The sequence below is a fragment of the Tenebrio molitor genome, chromosome 1 (assembly GCF_963966145.1).
Source record: "Tenebrio molitor chromosome 1, icTenMoli1.1, whole genome shotgun sequence".
Lineage (NCBI taxonomy): Eukaryota > Metazoa > Arthropoda > Insecta > Coleoptera > Tenebrionidae > Tenebrio > Tenebrio molitor.
The window spans coordinates 29,817,294-29,840,134 of record NC_091046.1 but is presented as its reverse complement, the minus strand read 5'-3'; the positions used below and the strand labels follow the sequence as shown (position 1 = coordinate 29,840,134).

The 22,841-nt window shown below is 31.2% G+C and overlaps 1 protein-coding gene across 1 annotated transcript in view; it reads left to right on the top strand.

Moving 5' to 3' along the window:
- The window catches only part of LOC138133655 (thyroid receptor-interacting protein 11-like), a 40,275-nt gene extending 17,923 nt beyond the window's left edge, over nucleotides 1-22,352 (top strand). Inside the window, exons 4-6 of the mRNA XM_069051599.1 lie at nucleotides 15,565-18,607; nucleotides 18,662-18,865; nucleotides 21,681-22,352. Coding sequence (XP_068907700.1) covers nucleotides 15,565-18,607; nucleotides 18,662-18,865; nucleotides 21,681-22,195 — 3,762 coding nt within the window. The 3' untranslated portion in view covers nucleotides 22,196-22,352. The remainder of the gene's footprint in view (nucleotides 1-15,564; nucleotides 18,608-18,661; nucleotides 18,866-21,680) is intronic.
- The last annotated feature ends 489 nt before the right edge of the window (nucleotides 22,353-22,841 follow it).

Below are 22,841 nucleotides of genomic sequence, written 5' to 3'. Positions count from 1 at the left end.
TATTTTTTATTCCTATTTTGAAAGAGATTATTTTTCTGAATATAACGATATGCCGCATGTTAGAATGCGCTTAATAGTAACCGAGAAAATAAATAAATAAAATTGCAAATAGCAGGGGTCTTCCCATTGCGCAATCACCTGCGAGTTCGTCAGCTGATTCGAGATCTGCGACCATTTGAACCCGCGAGTGAAACTACTGATTCTTACAGCTCTATACTGTGGTATTATTGTCATTTACACCAAAAAACTTCCAATATTAATGTTCAAACTCTACTTTTTAACATATGTTGCTGATGTAGTTGCATCCGTTACCTTGAATTACCAATTAATACAAAATTCTCTAGAATTTGAAAATTTAATTTTTTTATTTAAAAATTAAAACAAGGGTGCAAATTCTAAAAAAATAACATAAAAAACGCGTTTTATAAGGACATTGGCGCACTCGTCCCATACGAAACTCCCCTACGGGTCGTTTTCTACACTTGGGACTCGTGCGCCAAATCAACCCTTATAAAACTCGTTCTTTAATATACTATTTTGGTTATGCCGGTTATGCTTATGGTATTACAAAAATGAATCTTTGATGGTAAATTTCAAATTTGCCAAATTTCATTGTTACCAACAGACTCAGTCATTCTTGATCACACCGTACTTTGAATGAAAGAAAGCGAATTTTTGCGCCACCGTTAAAATAAAAATAACTAGTCTCACAACGGTAGTGCGGCAACTTGCAAACACTTTGACAGTGCGGGAGTGTAAAAAACGGATAGTATTTTGGCCGCGATAGTACTACCTAGTGTAAATTATTTATTTATTTTGTAGTATTGGGTTACAAGTCTACAATTTAAAATCTCCCAATCTTTCGCTGGACGGAGTAGGTATATGATAATGTTATGTTTTGGTTTAAATTGTGTGTAAACACGGTTTTGGGGAATCTCCAAAACCGTTCTTTGGTCAATAAAATCATAACAGAAATAACATTTTCATTAACTGTAACAATTCTGTAGAGCAAGTATTGCTACTGCTGGTGAATATTGAATTGTGAATAAAAATGGTGAACATGATAAACTTAAAACTAGAAAAGAACAGTTAAAAAGATAAGCCAACTCTCAGACACAAGGTCGAAATAGATACAAGACCTAACAAATTCTACTTCAGGAGAATATTATATCTACCTTTAGCAAAAATCATATGCAAACATTTTAATGGTCCTAGTGGGTAACCTTGCCGTATAAGATTAATAGCCGTTTGCACCGTCGTAGTTTAAAATTAATAAGAGCTTAAAACCTTAGTTACAATTATTAAAATCATAGCAACAGTTGATTTTATTGCATTGGTTTAAAAATAAGGAACGTCGGTGCAAACGGCCCTTGTAGCATACAATGTTAGGTTCCAAGTGTCTCTAAAAATTTTCTATGTCGAGCTTTTTGAAATTTTCGATATTTCTGCTACATTTCGTCGGAAATCTGTTGGTTATTCTTCAGTAGCATTAATTACAGTATTTTCATTTACGGGGATTTGTGGCTGTGTTTATTGTACTTATGATCTATTCGCCTTAAAAACCATTTTCATTCTGATGTCTTCTGTTTGGAAACCGAATCTAGGATTCTCGACCAGCAGCTTCAGAATAACGTCCACGTTCACAGTTATTATTATCATTTCGTAAATGTCGTGCTATCAAAAATTTAATAATAGCAAAAATGAGAACGTGACTGACAACTGACAGGTATTAATAAATTCAGTAAGGTTATCGTGATTTATTTTGTTTCCAACACCTACCCATCCAACAACTAGCCTCGCAGTACCAGTTGAAAGCCATTGGAGTTTCGATATAAATAATTATCACGTGCCATCAATTAAAAAAAAAAAATCGAGTTACCTGGATTGTGCTATTCCGATGCTTTGATTGGTTCAAAACACCATTTTCGCCTACTCTCACTTTTTTTTATTTGATCGCACGGTACATACGGGGTTATTCACGAGAGAGGTATTTCTGAATTTCTTTTTACCGCAACCCATTATACACATTGCAACAATATCTTGATTTCGAATTTTGAAAATAATTATAACTGAATCCACGATGGCTCTTAGTTCTGTCTCTTCGACGTTAAAGCAAAAAATCTTTGTCATTCGAAAAATAATTAAAGACGAAAAGACTGACATGCTCCTCATTTATGGAGAGTGTGGAAAGAATTCTGTCGCTGCTGCGGATGTTTAGAAGCCGATGTTAGACACTTCGAACACCTTTTACATTAACTTAATTTGTTAATTTATTTGTTGAATTTTGATTAAATACTTACTTTGATTTCTAATTTAAAAGAAATAACACATTTGATTTAGTAGTTACTGCCATTGGTATTGTTGGTTGCGGCAAAATAAAAATTCAAAAGTACCCCTTTCGTGAATAACCCTGTATTGAAGATTTTTTTCTTAAATTATTGTAAAGAATCCGCCATTACAAACTCCTTCAGTGATTTTGGGACACCCTAGATATTCGTTCTTGTTCATGCGATGTACTATTGCGGGCAAAAAAAGTGGGACATCAAATTTCTGTCAGTTTTGAAAAATTCGATGTAGTTTAAGCTTTATTGTCATTTTTTTGACACTATTCCAGATGACAGTTTAAAAATTTATTTTATACTCCTATTTTCCGTTTCCAAATGCTCTCTCCTTTTGATAAAGATAGATTTTGATTGGGACTTTGCCTTAAATAAATCTTCACTACGTGCTTACTTACAATCATTCCCTACAACCTACTATACTTAATGACAACGTCAATCAATTCAAAGTAGGGTTAGAATAAGATAAGGGTTATTTCACATTAAAAGTCAAGACAATGACGTTGATGTCCCACTTTTTTTGCCCGCAATAGTACGAATATATTCGACGTGTATCAAGTTTACTGTTCCTAATTAATCAGTGCCATGTATCGGAGCCACGTATGTAAATCGGGATCTTCTGTATCACGTCAATTTAAAAAAAATATGTTGGAAGTCAATGATGTAGTTATATAGGGTTATTATAAATAATTGTCCCATCGCAGTTGGCGTTGGTGACGTAGTTGAATGTCCCGCAAGCCTCATAACATGAGTGTTCGATTGAACATTAGTGGTGCAAATCACACACATTTGGCATTAACTTTCATATGAGTTGTCACTTGTCATTGTAACAGGTCAGTCATTTGAACCACAGCTGTTCTTCCCAACGTGAACAGGTAAACTCCGTATGCTGGTAGATTGCACGTTTTTTGCCAGAAGATAAACACAGAGACAAGTGTGGCGGGAATTAATCTGCAAGGCTACAACGGTTTTCTACATAACGTGAAACGATTGAGATGGAGAGTTTAGTATTTTTCACTGCGTTAGGTTTGGAACTTGAATTTAAAAACGTGCAATCTATCAGCGTACGGAGTATATTATACAAGTTCACACACTACAAATTCTGTACAACACTTTTTAGAACAGACTGTACTAAATTTAGGCAACACTAATAATTTATGCTCGGTATACTGGGTTGCATATTGTTTTCTCTTTGTTTGGCAATTAAAATTTAATATTAATTTTTTGATTTTCTTCCAATGTAATTTTTAAATTAATGACAATTTTAATGAAAAAAACTTAGTTTCTAAAAATGAAAAAGTACTAAAATTTCCGAAGAATATTTTAACCAAACACTTAAGTTTTTAAGGGTAATTCATAGATCAAAACTTAAAAATCAGGCACCACTGATCCAAAAAAATATATATTGATAAAAAATTGTTTGCGTTACCCCTTTCGTAAAAAAAATATCAAAAACCCAAAACACTTTGAGAAATTAACGTTTTATGTAGGTACTTACCTAAGAATGAAATTGAATAATTTTATAGGTAATTAAAAGGTTATTAAAATGAACTTACCGTACCGGCTTTGAAATATTCTCCAGATTTTAAATGTGTAACAATGTTTATTTTATCTTCCAAAATAATTAATGTTATTTTTATTACTGAATCTAGGTACCTAAACCTATTGTTAAATATGAAGTTATATTAAATATGATAACTGCATTCTCCTTTTGAACTTTTTTATTATTGTCTTTTTTACACTTAAACGGATGATTGACATTCACATACTCAGATAGTAGTTGTTACTTACCAACGGTTAAGTATTCACAAGTTTCAATTTTTTATCAGAATATAAATATGTAGTGTTTTTTTTTTAATAAAAAGAACTGCATATTATATTATCCATTTTAACTGTCCTGGTAGGTCTCCAGACATAACATCAGTCATAAATTATGACTCATTAATATCCTTCTTTTATAGAACCGAACCAACATTGATAGTTCATATACAGAATTTGCAACTAACATAGACAACGATTGTGTTGTGTTTATTTTCTTTTATTATTGTGTTATTAATTTTTACAAGGAAAGATTTATAAAATTTGTTGCACAGTCTAGGACTGTGGAGAGATTTATTATTTATTGAAAATATAGATCCTAGTGGCAATTGTGTAAACAGTAATTGCAAAAGTTTTCATAATTTTTATATACCGGTAGCTGTTTCGCTCGCACAAATATTAAAAAGAGACGTGTTAGCTTATTAAAAGAAGTTCGTGTGAACCAGTTTTATAACGCATGCTGCAAGCTTTGGGAACGTATTTTATATTTAGATATAACAATATTAAACAGTGTTATCGAAAATAAACAGACAGATGTTATTATTTGCTTTGTTTGATAACGCGCCCCTACAAATTTAATCTCCTCGAAAAACGGCCGTTGTAACGTTAGGTAGATTACATTTTATTTCTTTTAACACAATGCTATGTATATGGTGATTTGGATTTTATTAAAATTCATTTTCTTAGCAAACACACTTTAAACGTCCAGGTTATAAGATTATATTTCAGCAAAACTCATTATATTCACCTAAAGTAAATTGGCGGAAAACACCAAAAGCAAATATGTAGTTCATTATGGGCCGGTTGCACCAACGTGAGTTAAATTTAACTACAGATTAAAATATGCGAAAACATTGTTATAACAATAGGTAACTAAAGTAACGAAGCACTTTAACCTACAGTTAACTTTAACTGGTGTTGATGCAACCGGCCCTATGTAAGCAAGCCACTTTGGAAGTTTGAAATGATTCCGTTTAAAATGTGTTCATTTCCAAAGCATACATTTTAAAAGAAAATTTTCTTTCTACTAGTTTTACAACATGGATGTAATACATTTTGTAAGATTTTTGTAAATTTGAACGGTATGTGAACAATTTTAAAAATTGTTAAATAAGAAATGGAAAGCTTATTCATTAAGAAACTAGTTAAATAATACGTGCAAAACAAAATATTTTTTTATAATAACACAAGATGTACCATTTTCTAATAAAATAGTTTTAGAAAACTAATTAAAAAGGCACGACTGGAATTGGTAATTGTAAAATGTGAGGTGAATAATGATAGTTTTCAGATATAACCAATGATGGATATAGAGAGTTTTTGTAAATAACCTCAGTTTTTTCTCTAAGAAGTAGTGATATAAATAAGTTTTCCTCAATTTTCTCTTCGGATGTTGAAAGAGCGAACTGTAAACATTTAGAAACCACCGTTGTCTCGAATTTCATAAAAGTAGATACATGTAACGAGTTTTGAAAATCACGCCCTTATTTAAGCACTTAATTTATGACTTGCACTTCCTTTCCCTATATTACAAATTATGGAATATTAAATGGTGGTTATCATAATTAAAAATTGTTAAAAGTTTTACTAAATACATACCTACTCGTACATATTTTCAAAACTTGTGTTTTAAAAATTGTATTTTTACTTTAATATTGGTATTTTTGCTATACGAAAAGTTTCTAAATGTATTTTTACTTATTTTTGTATTTTACTTTCCAATGAAAAAATACGTGTACTCTTTTTTTATATCAAACTGATTACATATTTAATAAACCCTCTGAAACCATTAATAAAAATTATCATGATGTATATTGTTAACGTAAATATTTGTGGCTCAAGTGAAAATCGATATTAGTATCCAGTTTTCTCATGAAAGTGTTAACTCTTATCAGTGTATCCATGACAACAAAATTGTGCTATAAAATGAAATTCTCGCCCTCGCGAATTGCCTTTTTGATTTTAGTTCATCAATGTTTTGCATGTAAGTACTCATCAGACCTTTACTATCAATAATTTGTTAGGGCCGGTTCCACCAACGCTAGTTAAAGTTAACTGTAGGTTCAAATGTTTCGTTACTTTAGTTACCTACTGCTTTAACAATGTTTTCGTATATTTTAACATACAGTTAACTTTAACTGGCGTTGGTGAAACCGGCCCTAAGAGTTTTAAATTTTGATTTACTCAATTTTATAAAACAAGAATTCAGTGTAAAAGTGTTTTTAAGTTTTAATTTATATACACCGAGCTTAAATGTGTGAATCAAAGAATAACATCAGGATGGGTGGTACTGATGTTTTAAAATTAATTTGAAAATATTATAAGTATGTTTTGTGGGTTATGTTATCTGCAACGTTTTTTATTCGTTTTATAATCGGTACGCATAGCATTGAACATGAAGAAACAAAAGCACTCTTGAGATTGTATTATTTTATTGCGGTTAATATTATCCTCGATAGACGTTTATAAGTGATTAGTAAATACAAGGAGAAAAACTTACAAATACTTCTCAAGTCTAACCTAGTGATTCAATAATGATCTTTGAAACTATAAAAGAACTTGCGCCCATTGAATAAATTAAGTGTAATAAAGTATTTAAATAATTTATTCGAGATTTATTTGCTCAAAGATTCTTTCAATTTTTTATTATACAGTGTGGAAACTTTAACTGGAATATAATTCATAACTTGGACATGGCAATTTTTGTTTTTGCTTGCCAACATTTTGGTGCATATGGTTTTTGCATATCTCCTCCCGGAAGTGCGCAACCACCCCTAACTTTTTTTTTCAAATGTAAGGGTATGCCAAGTGACACCTCGTTTGAAAGCCCACTTCACAAGGAATACAACACACTAGTTGTTTCCTGAATATTTTCAAAGCCTACGTGCTAAAAAATAAAAACCAATTTTATAAGTTGAATTCTATTTAATGCAACAAATGTTCAAAATGGGCACCGTTTCTTTCTTGGCAAATTGCAAATCGATAGTAACATGCATCCCTTACGTTTTGTAACATTTCCGGTGAGATTTGCCTAATTTCATGCCTATTACGTTGCTTAGGGTTTTCAATACTGTTCGATTTTAGACATGAAATGAGGCAAATCGCACCGGAACCGGAAATGTTACAAAACGTAAGGAATACATGTTACTACCGATTTGCAATTTGCCAAGAAAGAAACGGTGTCCATTTTGAACATTTGTTGCATTAAATAGTCTTCAATTTATAAAATGGGTTTTTATTTTTTAGCACGGAGGCTTTGAAAATATTCAGGAAACAAATAGTGCGTTGTATTCCTTGCTATAGACGCCAAAATGTGGGCAAGGACAAATAAAAATCGACGTGTTTCGGGATTTTTTACAAAAATTACATATGTCCAAGTTATGAATTTTATTCCAGTTAAAGTTTCCACACTGTATATTGTAGAAATTGCACCAACGACAAACTTATTACTACTTTTCAAATTTTTGGTAAACATATACGAGTAAGTTAGTTACCACAATACTGAGTACAAAAAAAGAACCCGAAATTTTGAGAAGAAAAGTTATTTTCTTAGTTTAGGTACATAATTATTATATATTCACTGACGGCATTCCGGCTAAACTTCAGCATTACAGGTACTGTTACCGCGTAGTAACGGCTGTGAAGTAATGACAATCCCCAAACCGCAGTCCAGCTTGACTACTGGCTATCCACTACTCTTCTGCTATTATTCAGATAATTTGTTTGTTACTGTCATACTGTCCAGGAGATTTATGGACAATGAGACAAATCCCTAATGCCCAATTTATATCGATATAATAACTAAAGCAAGTTACTAAATTAAGTATAACTAAAATTTGGAGAAGTACCTACCTTTGTGTTTGCCAAATTACTTACTGTATTCTGGATCTCCTGGATAAAATAAATTTTCCAAATTTTTAACAGTTTTTATACATTTTAACGACCCGTATAAGGTTTCATTGTTAAATGAATGTGTTTTCAGTGGACTAATTATTTGTTAACAATTTGAAATAACAATGGGTGGAATTCGAATATTCGATATTTGAAATCTCGGTAATATGCGACAAAAGTGATCATATGACAACTTACCAATTGCCAACGCCAAGAAAATGACCACCTTTGTCTAATCTATAAAGTCACCATAAAAGTTAATCAACCACTAATTATTAAACATTTGTTGAATTATTGAAATTTGTTATTGTATTGAAGTACGTATTGCTGATTTTATAAACCGAAGCATCAGACCTAATCGTCAGTTGCTAAGCAAATTAATAATAACTGATTTATCGTTTTTATTTGGTTCAATTTCATGCGCGTTCATGCAATGTGGTCTCCGTTTTGCGATTTTATTTTAAATAAATAGCACACTTATTGTTGTCTATCGTAACTAAAATAAAATTGTGCTATAAAAAATTATAAGAATTCGACCTGGGATTTGTAAAAGAATACGCCGTATATGCCGTTCACGATTATTTTAAACACGCAGGAGGCCGCGATATTTTTTTGTTAGATTGGCGTCAGGCCCTGTCATATGACGTTTCGTTTTTAAATATTCGCATTGTTGTCAATTCCGTCATTAATTTAGTGAATAAGAATTTACCCATAACTGCCTTACAAATATGTATGTTTCATTTCAATTACAATTCTACGATTATTGTTCCTAATGCGTTCAATTATTTAAAAAATGTAACAACTTGGGAGCAGTGTTCGGTTGAATTATAACCTAAAATATTTATTAAGACAAATCACAATAGTGCCAACTAAAATGTCAGATTTTCATAGATAGTCAGAATTTGAAATAATCGTGAATGGTTTATAGAAATTATAAGGACTATTTGACTGAATATGAACTGCATTACTTATAATTATTTTTTTTTATTTTTTATGATGTCATCTTTTGTTTGAACTGTAAAATTCAACGAACAGTGAAGATTAAACATCCACATTTTTTTTTCATTTTGTAATAAGCTGCATTTATCTCATCTTTTATTTGAACTGCAAAATTAAACGAACGGTGAAGATAACATAATATATTGAAAGATTTAATAACTTTTGATATTATTTTGTTATAAGGATAACTTAAATACCAAACAAAATTTAAAATACATTTGAGGAAAAAGTATGTAGGTATGTATTAACCGTTAAGCTAGAAAACGTATCTTTCCTAAAATTTCGTGATAAATTTGTATAGGTAAATTTCGCTGTGCACACCTATTTTCTGTATGAAGCATGGCCTCGGATGAGTTCCGTACGCAAACAACCGTTTCCTTTGATAACGCTCCCTTGGCAAATATAGAAACAACACAACGAATTTCGATTTAACTTTTACCGGAAAACCATGTCTAAAATCAAAAAAGAAAAAAATGCATAAAACTTAAGCGTTCACTTTTATTAATTCTTTTGTCGTTGTAGGTATGTTTGATATTTTCATTCACACTTTTTCTTTCATATGTGAAAGGAAATTGATGGAATATATGTATATATTTCTTCAATAACTGACACATGTAACGATTTGTTGTCATTCTAGACTATTAAAATTGCATGTTTACTAAAAGTGGGATGTCGCCTTATTACAACAATGAAATTAACATTGCATGGCATTGTTGTATTAGTATTGTATTTTGTAAACGCGATAACCAAGAAGCGGTTAAGCTTATCAGCGCGCCTGCGCACAAATGTCAACATATCGGCTTTTCGCCCAACACTTATTTTTTCACCACAGTTTTACAATAGTTTCTTGGCGTTTAAGGTGACAAATTGTTTTGCCATAGTAACATTACTTAGCAATAATTTAATCTAGCATGTGTTACCTCCAGAGGTGGTTAACGGAGCTTGCAGAATATTGGTAAGTGACAACTTATTTTTGAAAAGAAAAATCTTTTTGTTTTTTCAAATTTATGGTACATAGGTATTTAAAAATTCAGACTACAGACCATGTTCGGAAACGTTCGCTACACTCATAATTTTCTGAGTACGCAAGCAAGTTATTTAAATACCTTGAATAATATCGCTGTATTTATCTTTTATAATGCAATATACTTGCGTACAGTTAATAAACTTTTACCGGTTGTAAAATTTCCATTGTGATAGTTTAATTTCGGTTATGATTCTGAGTATTACATTCGAGATATTGAAATCAAAAATTTGTCCTAAACGAATAATCTTGTTTGCAATAAATTGATGGTTTACTATGTGCTAATGTTATTTTCCAGTTGGCCACTGTAGATGACTAAAACACATATGCTTTGCACACCTGCGACAGAACACTAAAAATTAAATTGTTGTATTCTTTGAAGAAGTCATTGTTTCGAAATTTCGTTTGCCACAATTGTTTTATTTGTTTTGTAAAGTTGCCTGTTTACGTGTCGGTGTTGAAAACGGAAACTAAATTTCTCATAGGTAATTCACTGTAGGTAGATATGTAAACACTAAAGTGTCTTGGAAAGACAAAAATATTAAATTTCAGGAAAATGTTCTTTTTAATGCGCTTGTCGTATGTGCGAACATTGATCACGTGAACATAATAAATGAAGAAACTAATACTAATCAGTACACCATTTCCAAGTCAAGAAATCATTGCTTAAAAATACGTTCTTTAGTTAAGTAAATAATAAGGCGATTATGTGCGGTCCACATTTTACTTGACTTGTAAATAGTATTTACATTATTTCCACACCTAATTAAGAATTTGTAAAGTCGTTTCATTGGGTCTATGATCTAATAAAGTTACACATACGCTAGACATTCTCTGGTTTTCTTCAAAGCACAGGATCGTAGCGTAACAGTAAACCACCAAGGCAAAATTTCACGTTTGTACTTTCTGATGACTGGCATTATTATTTGCTAAACCTTCCAGGAAATAAATTCTTTTATTTCACTTCATTTTCAAATATGAAAAGTACCTGTCTTTATTATGGTAAAAATTAATTCTCAGTCCAAATTTTAACAGAAAATGTCCGTCATTTTATTTCAAACATAAATAATACAGGTCCGATCGTAGTTGGCGTTGAAAACCCACATAAATTTTGGATGTGCCGTCAGCCTCGCAACCTTAGACAAACTAGTAGACAAATTTCCACCACCGCCAGCAGTGCCACCTATCTGCGATACTAGTCTCACTCATGTTATGAGGCTTGCGGCACATTCAACTACGTCACCAACGCCTACTGCGATGGGACAATCATTTACAGGGTGTATCCGAATTCGACCGACAAACTTTCAGGGCAGGTTCTACGATCAAAAATAAGCATAAAACTCTTAATACATATGGGGGCAAAAATGCTTAGTTTGCGAGATAATCAACAAAAACCTAAAAACAATTTGGATCTGAATTCCTTGGATTTTATGGGGTTATCTGTGCATTGAACAGGGGGGCGAAATTTTTACAATTTTTGTAAATTGTACATAGCTCCTTTTTATTTTTGTACGGTTCATCAAAAAATTCCACCCGATTCCTTTTATTGCTGGCAGAACTTTTTAGTCGATTATCTCGCAAACTAAGCATTTTTAACCCCATATGTATTAAGAGATTTTTTTTAATGGGAACATGGGGCATCATTAATAAGCTTATTTGAAAGAATCTTAGAAAAAAAAATTCATTAAAATAAAATGAAAACACGTAAATGAAGCAGCATTTAAAATCCGTCAAAAATTAGAAAAAACCAAACCTATGGTAGTACAGAATGTCGCAATTCGATTATTTCATTTCTCATTGAAACATCTAATTGAGAATATGTATTGAAATTTTGTAAATAAAAGGAGTACCTAGTTGAGCACCTACATAAGTTTGATATTTGAAACTTTATCATTTAATTAGGTTATACAGTTTTCTCAGTTTTGTGTTCTTAAAACTTTCGTTTCACACACCTAGCAATAAATGCTGTCAATGAACCTAAAATGACAAAAGCAACGAAAATTCAATAAATTGTTTCAATTAATATTTGAGCAATAGGTATGTTTCAAATTTATTTAAAAAAATGTTTCTAATATTCTATGGAAGAAATTGCCAAAGTATTATATCATTTAATAAAAAAAAAACTTTTTAAGGATGCCCCATTTAACCCATGTTCCCATTTAAAAAAATTCAAGTTGGCTTTGTATTTTGAAAACTTATGGATTTAAAAAAAAGCATTTTAAAACACTTGAAAAGTAGCTTCCAACGAGTCTGTTTAAAATTTAACATTTTAACAGGATGGAGTTGGTTCCATACATAATCGCAACCCTGTATACGTATTTACATTATTAATATTCGTAGTATATTTGCTGATTACGACCGTTATTTATGTAACTTATATTGACAAAATTTCCATGAAATTTGCATTAGATTTGTAATACCGAATAGATAAGCCTCGCAAAATCAAATAATATAGATTAGAACCCTAAGTCAATAATTCTCCCCCAGATAGTGAAAAATTACCGTCTTATAAAAAAATAACGTTTTTTTTTTTCGTTTAGTTCATTTTATGCAAAAACTATAACCTACTAGTGTGACAAGTGATTGAAATATGTAATAGCAAATTAATAACAATATTAATTAATAGCAAAATCGCAACTTTGTAGGTATGTATGTACATATATCAATTTTTTTAAATATTTATAAAGAGAGAATTTTCCTTAAAGAAAATCTGACCTAGCTCCTGATTTTATCAGTTGTTTTTTTTTTTTAACAAGACGCACGCATCATGGGCCTATTTTATTGATGTTAAAATAATAATAATATTCCTTTATTGTTCAACTCGACAGACAAGCTGATTTGGACAGGAGGTCAGGCGGTCGGATGACACGGTCACCTGGCATCGTCCGACAGGATCGTGTCGGACGACAGGTCTACACACGACCTGATTTGACTTCTGGTCTAACGTCTGACCAAATCAGGTCGTCTGGAGGGTCTCCAACCTTTTAGTAAATTTCTGCCTAGATAAAAATAATATTAAATATTTCAACAAATTTACAATTTAAATCGATCAAAAATCTACACTTTACTATAACCATAATTATTGTATGATGAGATCTTTACGATATTACTACTACATATTCTTGTATTATGTCAAAATACTGTGCGATCAAAAAAAAAAAATAAATCGAGTAAGCAATGATTGTCATGGTTCAGTTGACAGTGCCAGATTAAATATTGCTATTGTCAAAAAAACATATTTAAGTCCTCTAAATTCTTATAGAGAAACTTGATTGTTGTCGAAAGTAGCGCCGCCAACTAAACCATGACAGTCACAGCTTACTCGATTTTTTTCGATCGCACGGTACATTTCAAAAATAAACACAACAATTTATTCACTACGACGACTTGGTAAATTGTTGAAGTTTTTTTTAACTTTAGCAAGTAGGTAACTTTTAATATGAAGTATATTGCAGAGAATAACATGATTATAATACACATGATCATTAAAAGTCGTACTTTTGATAACTTACTTTCCAAATTTGTATGGGCTGTTCAATTAAATTTCTGGTCAAAGTTAACTTTGAGGAGTCGATTGTGAACGCACCACTCGTGTAAAAACACAGCTGATCCGTGATCTGTAATCCGTAGTGCGTTCACAGTCGACTCTTCAACGCCAGCTTTGACCGGAAATTGAAATGAACATCCGATATTACCAGGTAATAAAATGATTCAGTACAGTACAGATTAAAAAGAAAATGCACAATTTTTATCTTTTTTGTCATTTTAAAATAAGCAGTGTGTCGTTATAAATTGACTTTTCTTGGCGTAGTGATGTTATAATTGTTAGTAAAAACCTGTTTTATTATTTTTTGATATCACTATCGTAGTAGCCTACAAGTTACAATTCATTCAGTAAGGAGGTCATAGACGATAACATCAGGCAACCTTAAACGTAAAACTACTTTGCTTTCCATTTTTTAGTAAGTTGTTTGATAATCGTGATGTTTCCAAGTTTTCTTTATTACTCTCTAGACTAATCTAGATTAAGAATTTATTGTCTATCAATATATTTTTAGTAAAAGATACTAAGTTATTGAAATATCTAAAAGTAGGAATTGAATGATTTTTACCTGTTGTAACAGAGTTTGTTGTACCAAACAAAAGTTAATCTTGATTTTTATTTTCACTAGTTTTTTTCGTTGGCAAATAAATAACTTAGTTTTAAGTTAAATGAGAAACGAGTTGAATATGTAACATATGTGTTTAAATTATATTGCACACTAAACTTTTACTGTTTATGTATGTGTAAAGTAGTTTGACGTTCAAAATATCGTACATCACATAAAAGTTTCTTCGTGTATAGTATGTACCAATCCATTTATTAAACGTATGATCCTAACTGTTAAGGAAACCACAAAAAAGAATGATGTTGTTAAAATTTTTAACATATTACACACATGCACATGAGTTTTTTGCGACCTTGGCTGACATCGTTCTGCTTTGGTTATTTTAAAGAAAAAGTGTCGGGAAATGCTTATACAATTTTGACGTTTTATGTTAATTGAACTTGTAAAGGGGACTTTTAGACCTTAGCATTCATTGTAATTTTTGTTCGACCAGAAGTCCTCCTAGTGGGGCAACTTTACATTTACATACATACATTCAAATTAATTTCATACAGGTAGTTTTAGTAACCCCTACGGAAAGTCTAAAATCAAGAGTAACAAAATGTTTCAGAGGTACCTATCGTGGCCTAATGGACATGCAACCATTGTCACCATATTCTAGTAACAACATAGGGTACAAATATTTAACCTTTGTTAACACTTGCGACTTGCCTCGTCGGGTTTCCTGTGACCCGTATGAGTGTGAATATACGCGCGCGCGCGTGTGTGTGTGTGTAACACATCATCATGAATATGTAACGGCTAAGACCGCGAACCTGGTATTTTTTATAGATGTTCATACCACCACCATTCCGTTTAACTTGACACCCGCAGAACAATTGAACGACTCAACAAATTGTTCAAGTTTAGAGAAAATTTCTGGTAGGTGTTGCGCTCCGGGTTTTAAGTGATTACAGTGAAAAATAATTTAAAATTTATGTTACGCACTGAGGTATATCTGTGAAACATAAAGTGAGACGATTCTAATATTATTTAATTGGATCATGTGTCGTTAAATTTCAGAAAAATAAAATACAAAAGGTACAATTAGTTACAGGTCCAGGTCCATACGGATTCGTTTCAACAACAATAATAAAAAAATATATATAATTTTAGAATTTTCTAGATCGTTCTGTGACAATTTTGTGCCGAAGCTTATTAAATTAAAAACACTGACGTTCAATAACGATATCAAAAAACGTGTATTTATCCATTATGAACTTACCTCGAAAAGTAAAATTTAGAATTTTAGCGTCTTTTAAGTATAAAGAGAACTTAAACAATTTTTATTAATTGCATCGATTTTTATGGGTTTTTTTTTTTTATTTACTTTATCTTCTTGCAGTTTTCTGGAAATGACTTCAATGAATCGAACACGAACTGGTCCTGGGACGTGTCCGGAACAGCAAAATCCAAAACCGACGAAATTATTGCCGACCTGAACAAAACTATCGATGAATTACGAAAAGAAAAACAAGAGCTCATATCCAGTTTGGAATTGCTGGACTCCGACCATCAGGTAAATACCGAAAAGTTGGTTAATATAAAGGAAAAATTGCAAAACGATTATAATGAATTGGAAGATAGTTATAATAAATTAAGGGAAGAAAATGAAGCGCTGCTGGAAACTAAAAAGAAAAGCAAAAAAGAATTACAAGATTTAAAAGCGAGATATCAAACATTGGAAAAAAGTTCTGCCAGAGATGATAAAACAAGTGCTGATGGGATATGTTTTAAATGTGAAAAATTGGTAAAGGAAAATCAAAAGAATGCTTCCGAAGTAGAAAAATTAATCGACGAAATTGCAATTTTAAAGAGTAATAACGTCACTTTGCGCAAAACCTTCGATGATAGTAAAATTACCAACGATGAAGAGTTTACGAAATTGGATGAAAAATTAAAATTGTGCGAATCGGAAAATAAGATATTAGTATCTGAACTACAAAAGGCAACACAATCAATCGCCACATTCGAAAAGAAAAGTGAAATTGATGCAGAAAACTGTAAGAAATTAGCACTAATTTTAGAGGGTTACGAGCAGCAAGTTAGTTGTCTGAAACAAGAATTGCTGGTAGCAAAAAACACCGAGGACTTCGTTAAATTAAAGAATGATTATGACGAAATTCACAAACTATTACAAAAAACAGTTAGTGAGAAGGAACAAGCACATATGAAATATGTTAATATTCTAACAGAAAATATGAAAAAATATGTTGATTGTGACAAACCTTTAGAGGAAGTACGAAGTTTTCAAGATTCCACAAATGAAGATGATCCTCACGTATCAGAATTCAGGCATCAAGTTGAAAGTATATTAAACATCTTACTGGACTTAAAATCTAAATGTGAAAGTTTAGAAAAGGAATTATATAACGTCACACAAGAAAGAACTAATTTGTTAACCGAAAAAAATCATGAAATAGAAAAACTCTTACAAAATTCGGAAATCTTAAGTCAAGAAGTGATTACAAAATCACAAACGATTAAAGACTATGAGAACGAGTGCAACGAATTAATTAAGAATAACGACATATTGATAAGTGAATTAGAGATATTTAAAAACAATTCTGGTCTCCAAACAATTTCTGAATCCAATGAAGATAATCTTCTTTTGTTGGAATCTCAACTGGAGAATGCCAATAAGAAAATTCAGGAATTAGAAAATATTATTTCTCAGTTGGAAAATAATGTGGTTAAGAGTTCTTCTGAGGAAATTGCAGAAAATTATGTCAGTAAAATATCTCATCAGAAGTTGTTGGACGAAGTTGATCGATTAACAAAAGAAAATTTTTCCTTGAAAGTTGAAATTGAAAATTTTGAACATTCTAACGCGCTAATTAACGATGAAAAGAAAAAGCTGGGTTTAACGTTAGAAAAAATGAAGACGGACTTGGAAAACATGGAATACCAATACACAGAAATTAATATTAACATGGACGCATTAAAGGATGAAGTTGAAAACCAAAGAAAAAAGATTCAGGAACTGATAGAACAAAAATTATGTTTGAAAAAATTGAATGGGGAATGCGAAAGAAATAATGAGAATGTTAGAAGTGAACTCAATATTGTTAGAGAAAAGTTATTGCTTGAAGAAGATGCCAGAAGACAAGTAGAAAGCCAGATTAGAAATTTAACTGAGAAACTTCAAAATGCGAAGATGTGTGAAACCAGTTTAAAGTTACAATATGACACTGTTAGTAAAGAATTAGTTGGTGTCCATGATGCAAAATTTGCAGTCGAGACGAGTTTAAAAAAATCTCTTATCGACCTGGCCATTTGTCAAGAAAATTTTATAAAACTTGGAGAAGAAAATGAAGCACTAAAGAATACTGTTGTAAATTTAGAAACGAAACTAAAAAATGAAAAACAAAATCCAACTCAAGAAACTAAACAGTTAGATATGATTGAACCACAGTGCGAACAACAAAGCTTTCAATATATCCAGACTAATAAAGAAAATCAGAAATCCAACAAAGAAGAAGAGGAAATAGTTGCATCGAGTGATCAATTTGAAAGTATAACATTTTACGAAGATTCTAATATAAAACAATTAAAAGAAGAAAATCACAATTTACTGACTAATTTCAACGAATTGAAACTCATGTATGACTCAGTTGTTACAGAAAGGAATAATTTACAGACTGAAGTTTCAAAACTTACTGTAGTCTCAGAAGCACATTCAACTTGCTCTGAAAATATAAAGATTTTAGAAAAAAATATCGAAGAATTGAACACGGCCAAAAGTGAACTGACAAATGTCATCATTACCAAACATCAAGAAAATGTAACTTATCATAATGAAATTCAACGTCTATCCCAAATATTGAACGTCGAAGCAGAAAAAGGTCGCGATTTAGAAAGTCAGTTGCAAGCTATGAAAATTACACCCGTAGATAGTACTGATCTTCAGAAAATGAACGACGAAATCGACAAACTGACTGATCAGAATAATTTTTTGCGGCAAAAATGTGAAGTTTTAGCGGAAAATTTATTACAAGAACAAAATAAAATTCAACAAATATTGGCAGAACATACGAGTCCCACAGAAAGAGAACAAGCCTTATCTAAAAAGTTGGAGCGATTGCAAAGTCACCTAATTGAAGTTGAAGAACATTACACTCAAGAATTATTAAAATCAGAAGAAAAGAACAGCGAATTAAGAGCTAAAATTAATGAAATTGAACAACGTGAGAAAAATTCCAGTACGATGTATACCTCAGTTAGTATTAGAGCAAATCAGCACGTCGAGACATTACAGCATCAATTACAGTTAATAACAAACCAGAGAGATGAGTTAAGGAAAAAGATTTCAGATGCAGAAGACCATTCAAACAAGCAAGAGGCTGCGTTGGCTAACTTACAATTTGTTTTAGAACAATTTCAAAAAGGTAAATCGTTTTTTAACTATTAAAATTGAAAGTTATTCATTACTATTTGTTTAGATAAAGAAAAGCATGTACAAAAGGAAACCGAAAGAATAAGACGACAAATTACAGTAGAAAAACGTATTCAAGAAGATTTAAAAAAAGAGATGGCTAGTCTGCAGTTACAATTAGAAGAAAGTAAACATGGTCTTCAAGCAGCTTCAAGGATATCAGACCAGTTAGAACAATCAAAACAATTGAGTTCTACTTTGAAAGGAGAAGGTAAATTTTTTGTTATTTGTGTTTTTTTTTTAGAAGTAAATAGTTAACAGTTACAATATCAATTTTTATAGTAAACATTTCAGTTAATTTTATTTGAATCAATGGTTGTCTGTGAAATATCAGCTGGTAATTCTGGGTTTATGAGATCCCAGAATATCGACTGATATTATCATAAACAACTGTACCAACCTCTCGGTAACATCATCACATACACACATTTTATACTAATACCGATTTATTTTTTATCACTATAAATGTTTGCACGTAGTAGTTTGTTGGCTTTGTTTTTTTTTTTATTATTGTACATACATACAGGGTCGCTAAAAATTATGGATACAGCTAAATATTTTCAGAACGGTTTAACAGAGCTCCTTGAATATTTTTGAAAAGAGTATTTTCTTGTGAATTCACTGATGTAACACATGCCCACATCCCCGCCATTTTGAAAATCTTTTTAGCATAATATGTAGTAGTTTATTTAACGAGTTTGTGTGTAAATTGGGTCAGGTCAGGTCAGGTCAGGTCAGGTCGTTTCACTCGCGTTTTAAACTGGCACACTCATGTCAAAAAAGACCCAATTTACATACGAACGAGTTGAATACAACGTTTTTTTTTGTTCGACGAGTCCTTTAAAGGCTCCAAATCGCTTAAAATCTTTAAAATTAGCTTGACGTTTCGTTTTGACAAGTTGTGACATTTATCAAAATCCGTTCACGCAGGAGAAAATTCTCAAATGCAAAAAAAATTATGTATTTCGGGTTTAAAGTTTTATTTATTTATTTTTTTTTAATTAAAATACATAATATTATGTTTAAGTTAAATGTCTTGTTTTTACACTTATTATTAACTTTTATTTATTTTTTGGTCAAAGTACAGGCGGCAAATAACTAGCGATAGTTGAAGACAACATTTCCAAGTGTAACTAAATTTTACATTTTTTCAATTTTATTAATTCGATAATTTTTTATAAAGTTTTGATTAAAATAAGATATCCATGTGTTACATCACTGAATTCACAAAAAAATACTCTTTAAAAAATATTAAATTTGACCCCCGTGCCATTTAAATAAAATTGAAAAAAATTTCAGATGATAGAATTTAAATAGACACCGCACAACAATGATCGCATCACTTTGTTTCTTAAGTATACATATAGCAAATGGTCTGCAAACATTTGATATAAATAGACTAAATTTAATCTTTAAGAAGATTTCAACCCTATATTGGAATGATAATTGAATTTTGCACTGCTTGTGTTAATTTTTGTTGACTGGATGCAAGACATTGCAGAACCATCTCGTTTACCACAATACTTTAGAGCGAATTAATAAATGACTGCAACTCCTTATGTTGATATGTGCAATATGGATTTTATACAATTCCATTCTCGGAAGGACAACAGAAAAAAAAATTAAGTTAAAGTTCAAATTTTACATGTATACATATGTTATGCGATAATTGTTGTGAGGAGTGTACTTCTAACTGTTAACTGTATGCCAAATTTCAACGAGCTCTGCTAAACTGTTCTGAAAATATTTAGCTGTATCCATACTTTTTAGCGACCTTGTATGTACAAGGTATAACCAGCACATATACGTTTGTTGAATTTTTACCAGATTTATTAGACATTATATTTTGATATAATGTTTCATTACAAAATAGCTCCGTACTTTTGTCGCTTAATGTATGTGCGATTAAGTTTTTTTTTTATTAAAAAGTATATCGTCGGATTTAAAATGCACACACGATATATCATCATAATCAGTAATTGCACATGATGTTTGTAGTTTTCTGCATACATATATTTTTGCACTGTATTAATCGTTTGCACGCTTGACTACGTTTTATTAATCTCATTTGGTAACTGTGAGGTATCTTTATTCCTCAGACTACTGAATGGGATCGACAAAATGTGGTTTTATTTTCACCATTTTTTTTTGCTCGTACGTCTTTTTTTTTGCTTATTTATGTTGAGTAGCCTGTAATAATTAGTTTATTTTTACAGTCTTAATTTGTTTCCAGTGGCATGGAAATGGCATGTTTGCATTGAGAGTTCAGAGTTTGAGTATTACATCAGGTACTGGTTCGATTTTGAATAACCGGTCCCTGAGTAACACTTACATTCTGGCTTTTACCGTCAGCGTAAAGTTTGTATTTCACTTTATTTTTCTAATAGGTGCATGAAATAAACATAATTGTTCTAAAAAAAGAAACAAATGTTTAACGCTTGAGACATAAATATCAATACGTATTTCACTGGGCCGTATTGTTTTATAGTGAAGTTTGTTTAACCTACAAGGAATTTATATTATCCATGAATAGTTGCTAAATTGTTTCAATCTAATATCCAGAAATGTCATAGGTATAAAAAGCAGTAATGTTTTTACATTTTATTGTGGAAATGAGTAGGTATCCAACTTACTACTTATTGGTAGACTAAAACCTATATTTTGTCAATAAATTCAGCCGAGTCCGAAATTGTAATTCCTATAAGGGAATATGAATTATTATTAACAGTACCTACTTACATGCAGCTAAAATATTTGTTTCTCGTTCTGTTACATTTATGATGAGACAATTGAAAGAGTCTTTTTGTACACTTATACACCCTCAAATAAATTGAAAAACAACACATTGTACTAAGTATTAAAGAATGTATAAATTTGATTTTCAAACTTGTAGATAAAAAATAAATTACATTTAAATATTACACGTTAAATAAACCCTTTTGGTTGTCTCACCTTAAAGCTTTTTTACTTTTACGAAGCAGTGTAGATACCTGAGCAGAAATAATAATACTTATTGTATATTTCAGTTTCTCAATTAAAAGAAAAACTAAACAAGAGTGAAGAACAATTACAAAATCTGTCCAATCAGTCTGATGGAAAAGTCGACAAGTCTTTAATTAAAAATCTCATCATAGGTTTTGTTTCAACAAACAGTAACATTAGTAAAGATCAGACACAGATATTGAAGATTATTGCCACAGTTTTGGATTTCAATCAGCAAGATCATGATAAAATCAATTTAAATAAACCGCAGCAGGGTTGGTTGAGTTCATTTCTAAGTCCACAAACTTCACAAGGAATGTCTCAAGAATCATTGTCCCAAGCATTCGTTAAATTTTTAGAAAACGAATCAAAACCAAGGTTAGTGCCAAGTTTGTTGAGCAACAACGGTGAAGTACAAGGATCTCGAAAGAACAGTGTGACGACTCCCAGGCAATCCCCCAGTATTTTGTCAGAAGTGGTACTTCCGACGTTTGCAGATTTTGCGCAAAATAGAAATTCTAGTTCAATTTTGAAAGATGTTTTGAAAGATAATAGTTAATAGTGTACATACTTGTTATCAATTTGCATTGTTTTTTATTCGTACTATACCTACATTGTTTTGATTTAAAGTTATAAAATTTTATAAGCATATTGTACAAATATTTTATTAATATATTTACATAAAGCTTACATATAAATAAATGTTTTATAAACCACCAGACATTACACACATTCATCACTTTCTGAATAATCTGAATAATAAAAAAAAAATGGTTCATTAGTATCCGTCCACTAAATAAAAAGTAAGGTTTGGAGAGTTACCTCGTACCTATCCCAGGTATACTTACTCGTAGATAGAGGTAAAGCCAAAACGAAACGTGACAGGGTAGAGCTTAAGCTAGTGTGACACGATACTAAATTTCACAGAAAATTCTGTAAAAATGACAAAGGCAGACTATGATCCTGATCGTTCATTGGTCCTGATCGAGGGTCTCTTTCATTTTATAATAAATTCTCATATACAGGGTGACTGACGAAAAACCTTTGATGCTGTATCTTGCTTATTTTTTATCCGATTTGAATAAATGACACATCAAATGAAATAATTTTGAAAACACTTCATTACCAACTAAATAAAAAAAATATATTGAGTCCAGTTTTTGACAGATGAACATCAGCTTCTTTTTTTTAAATAGCACTGTACA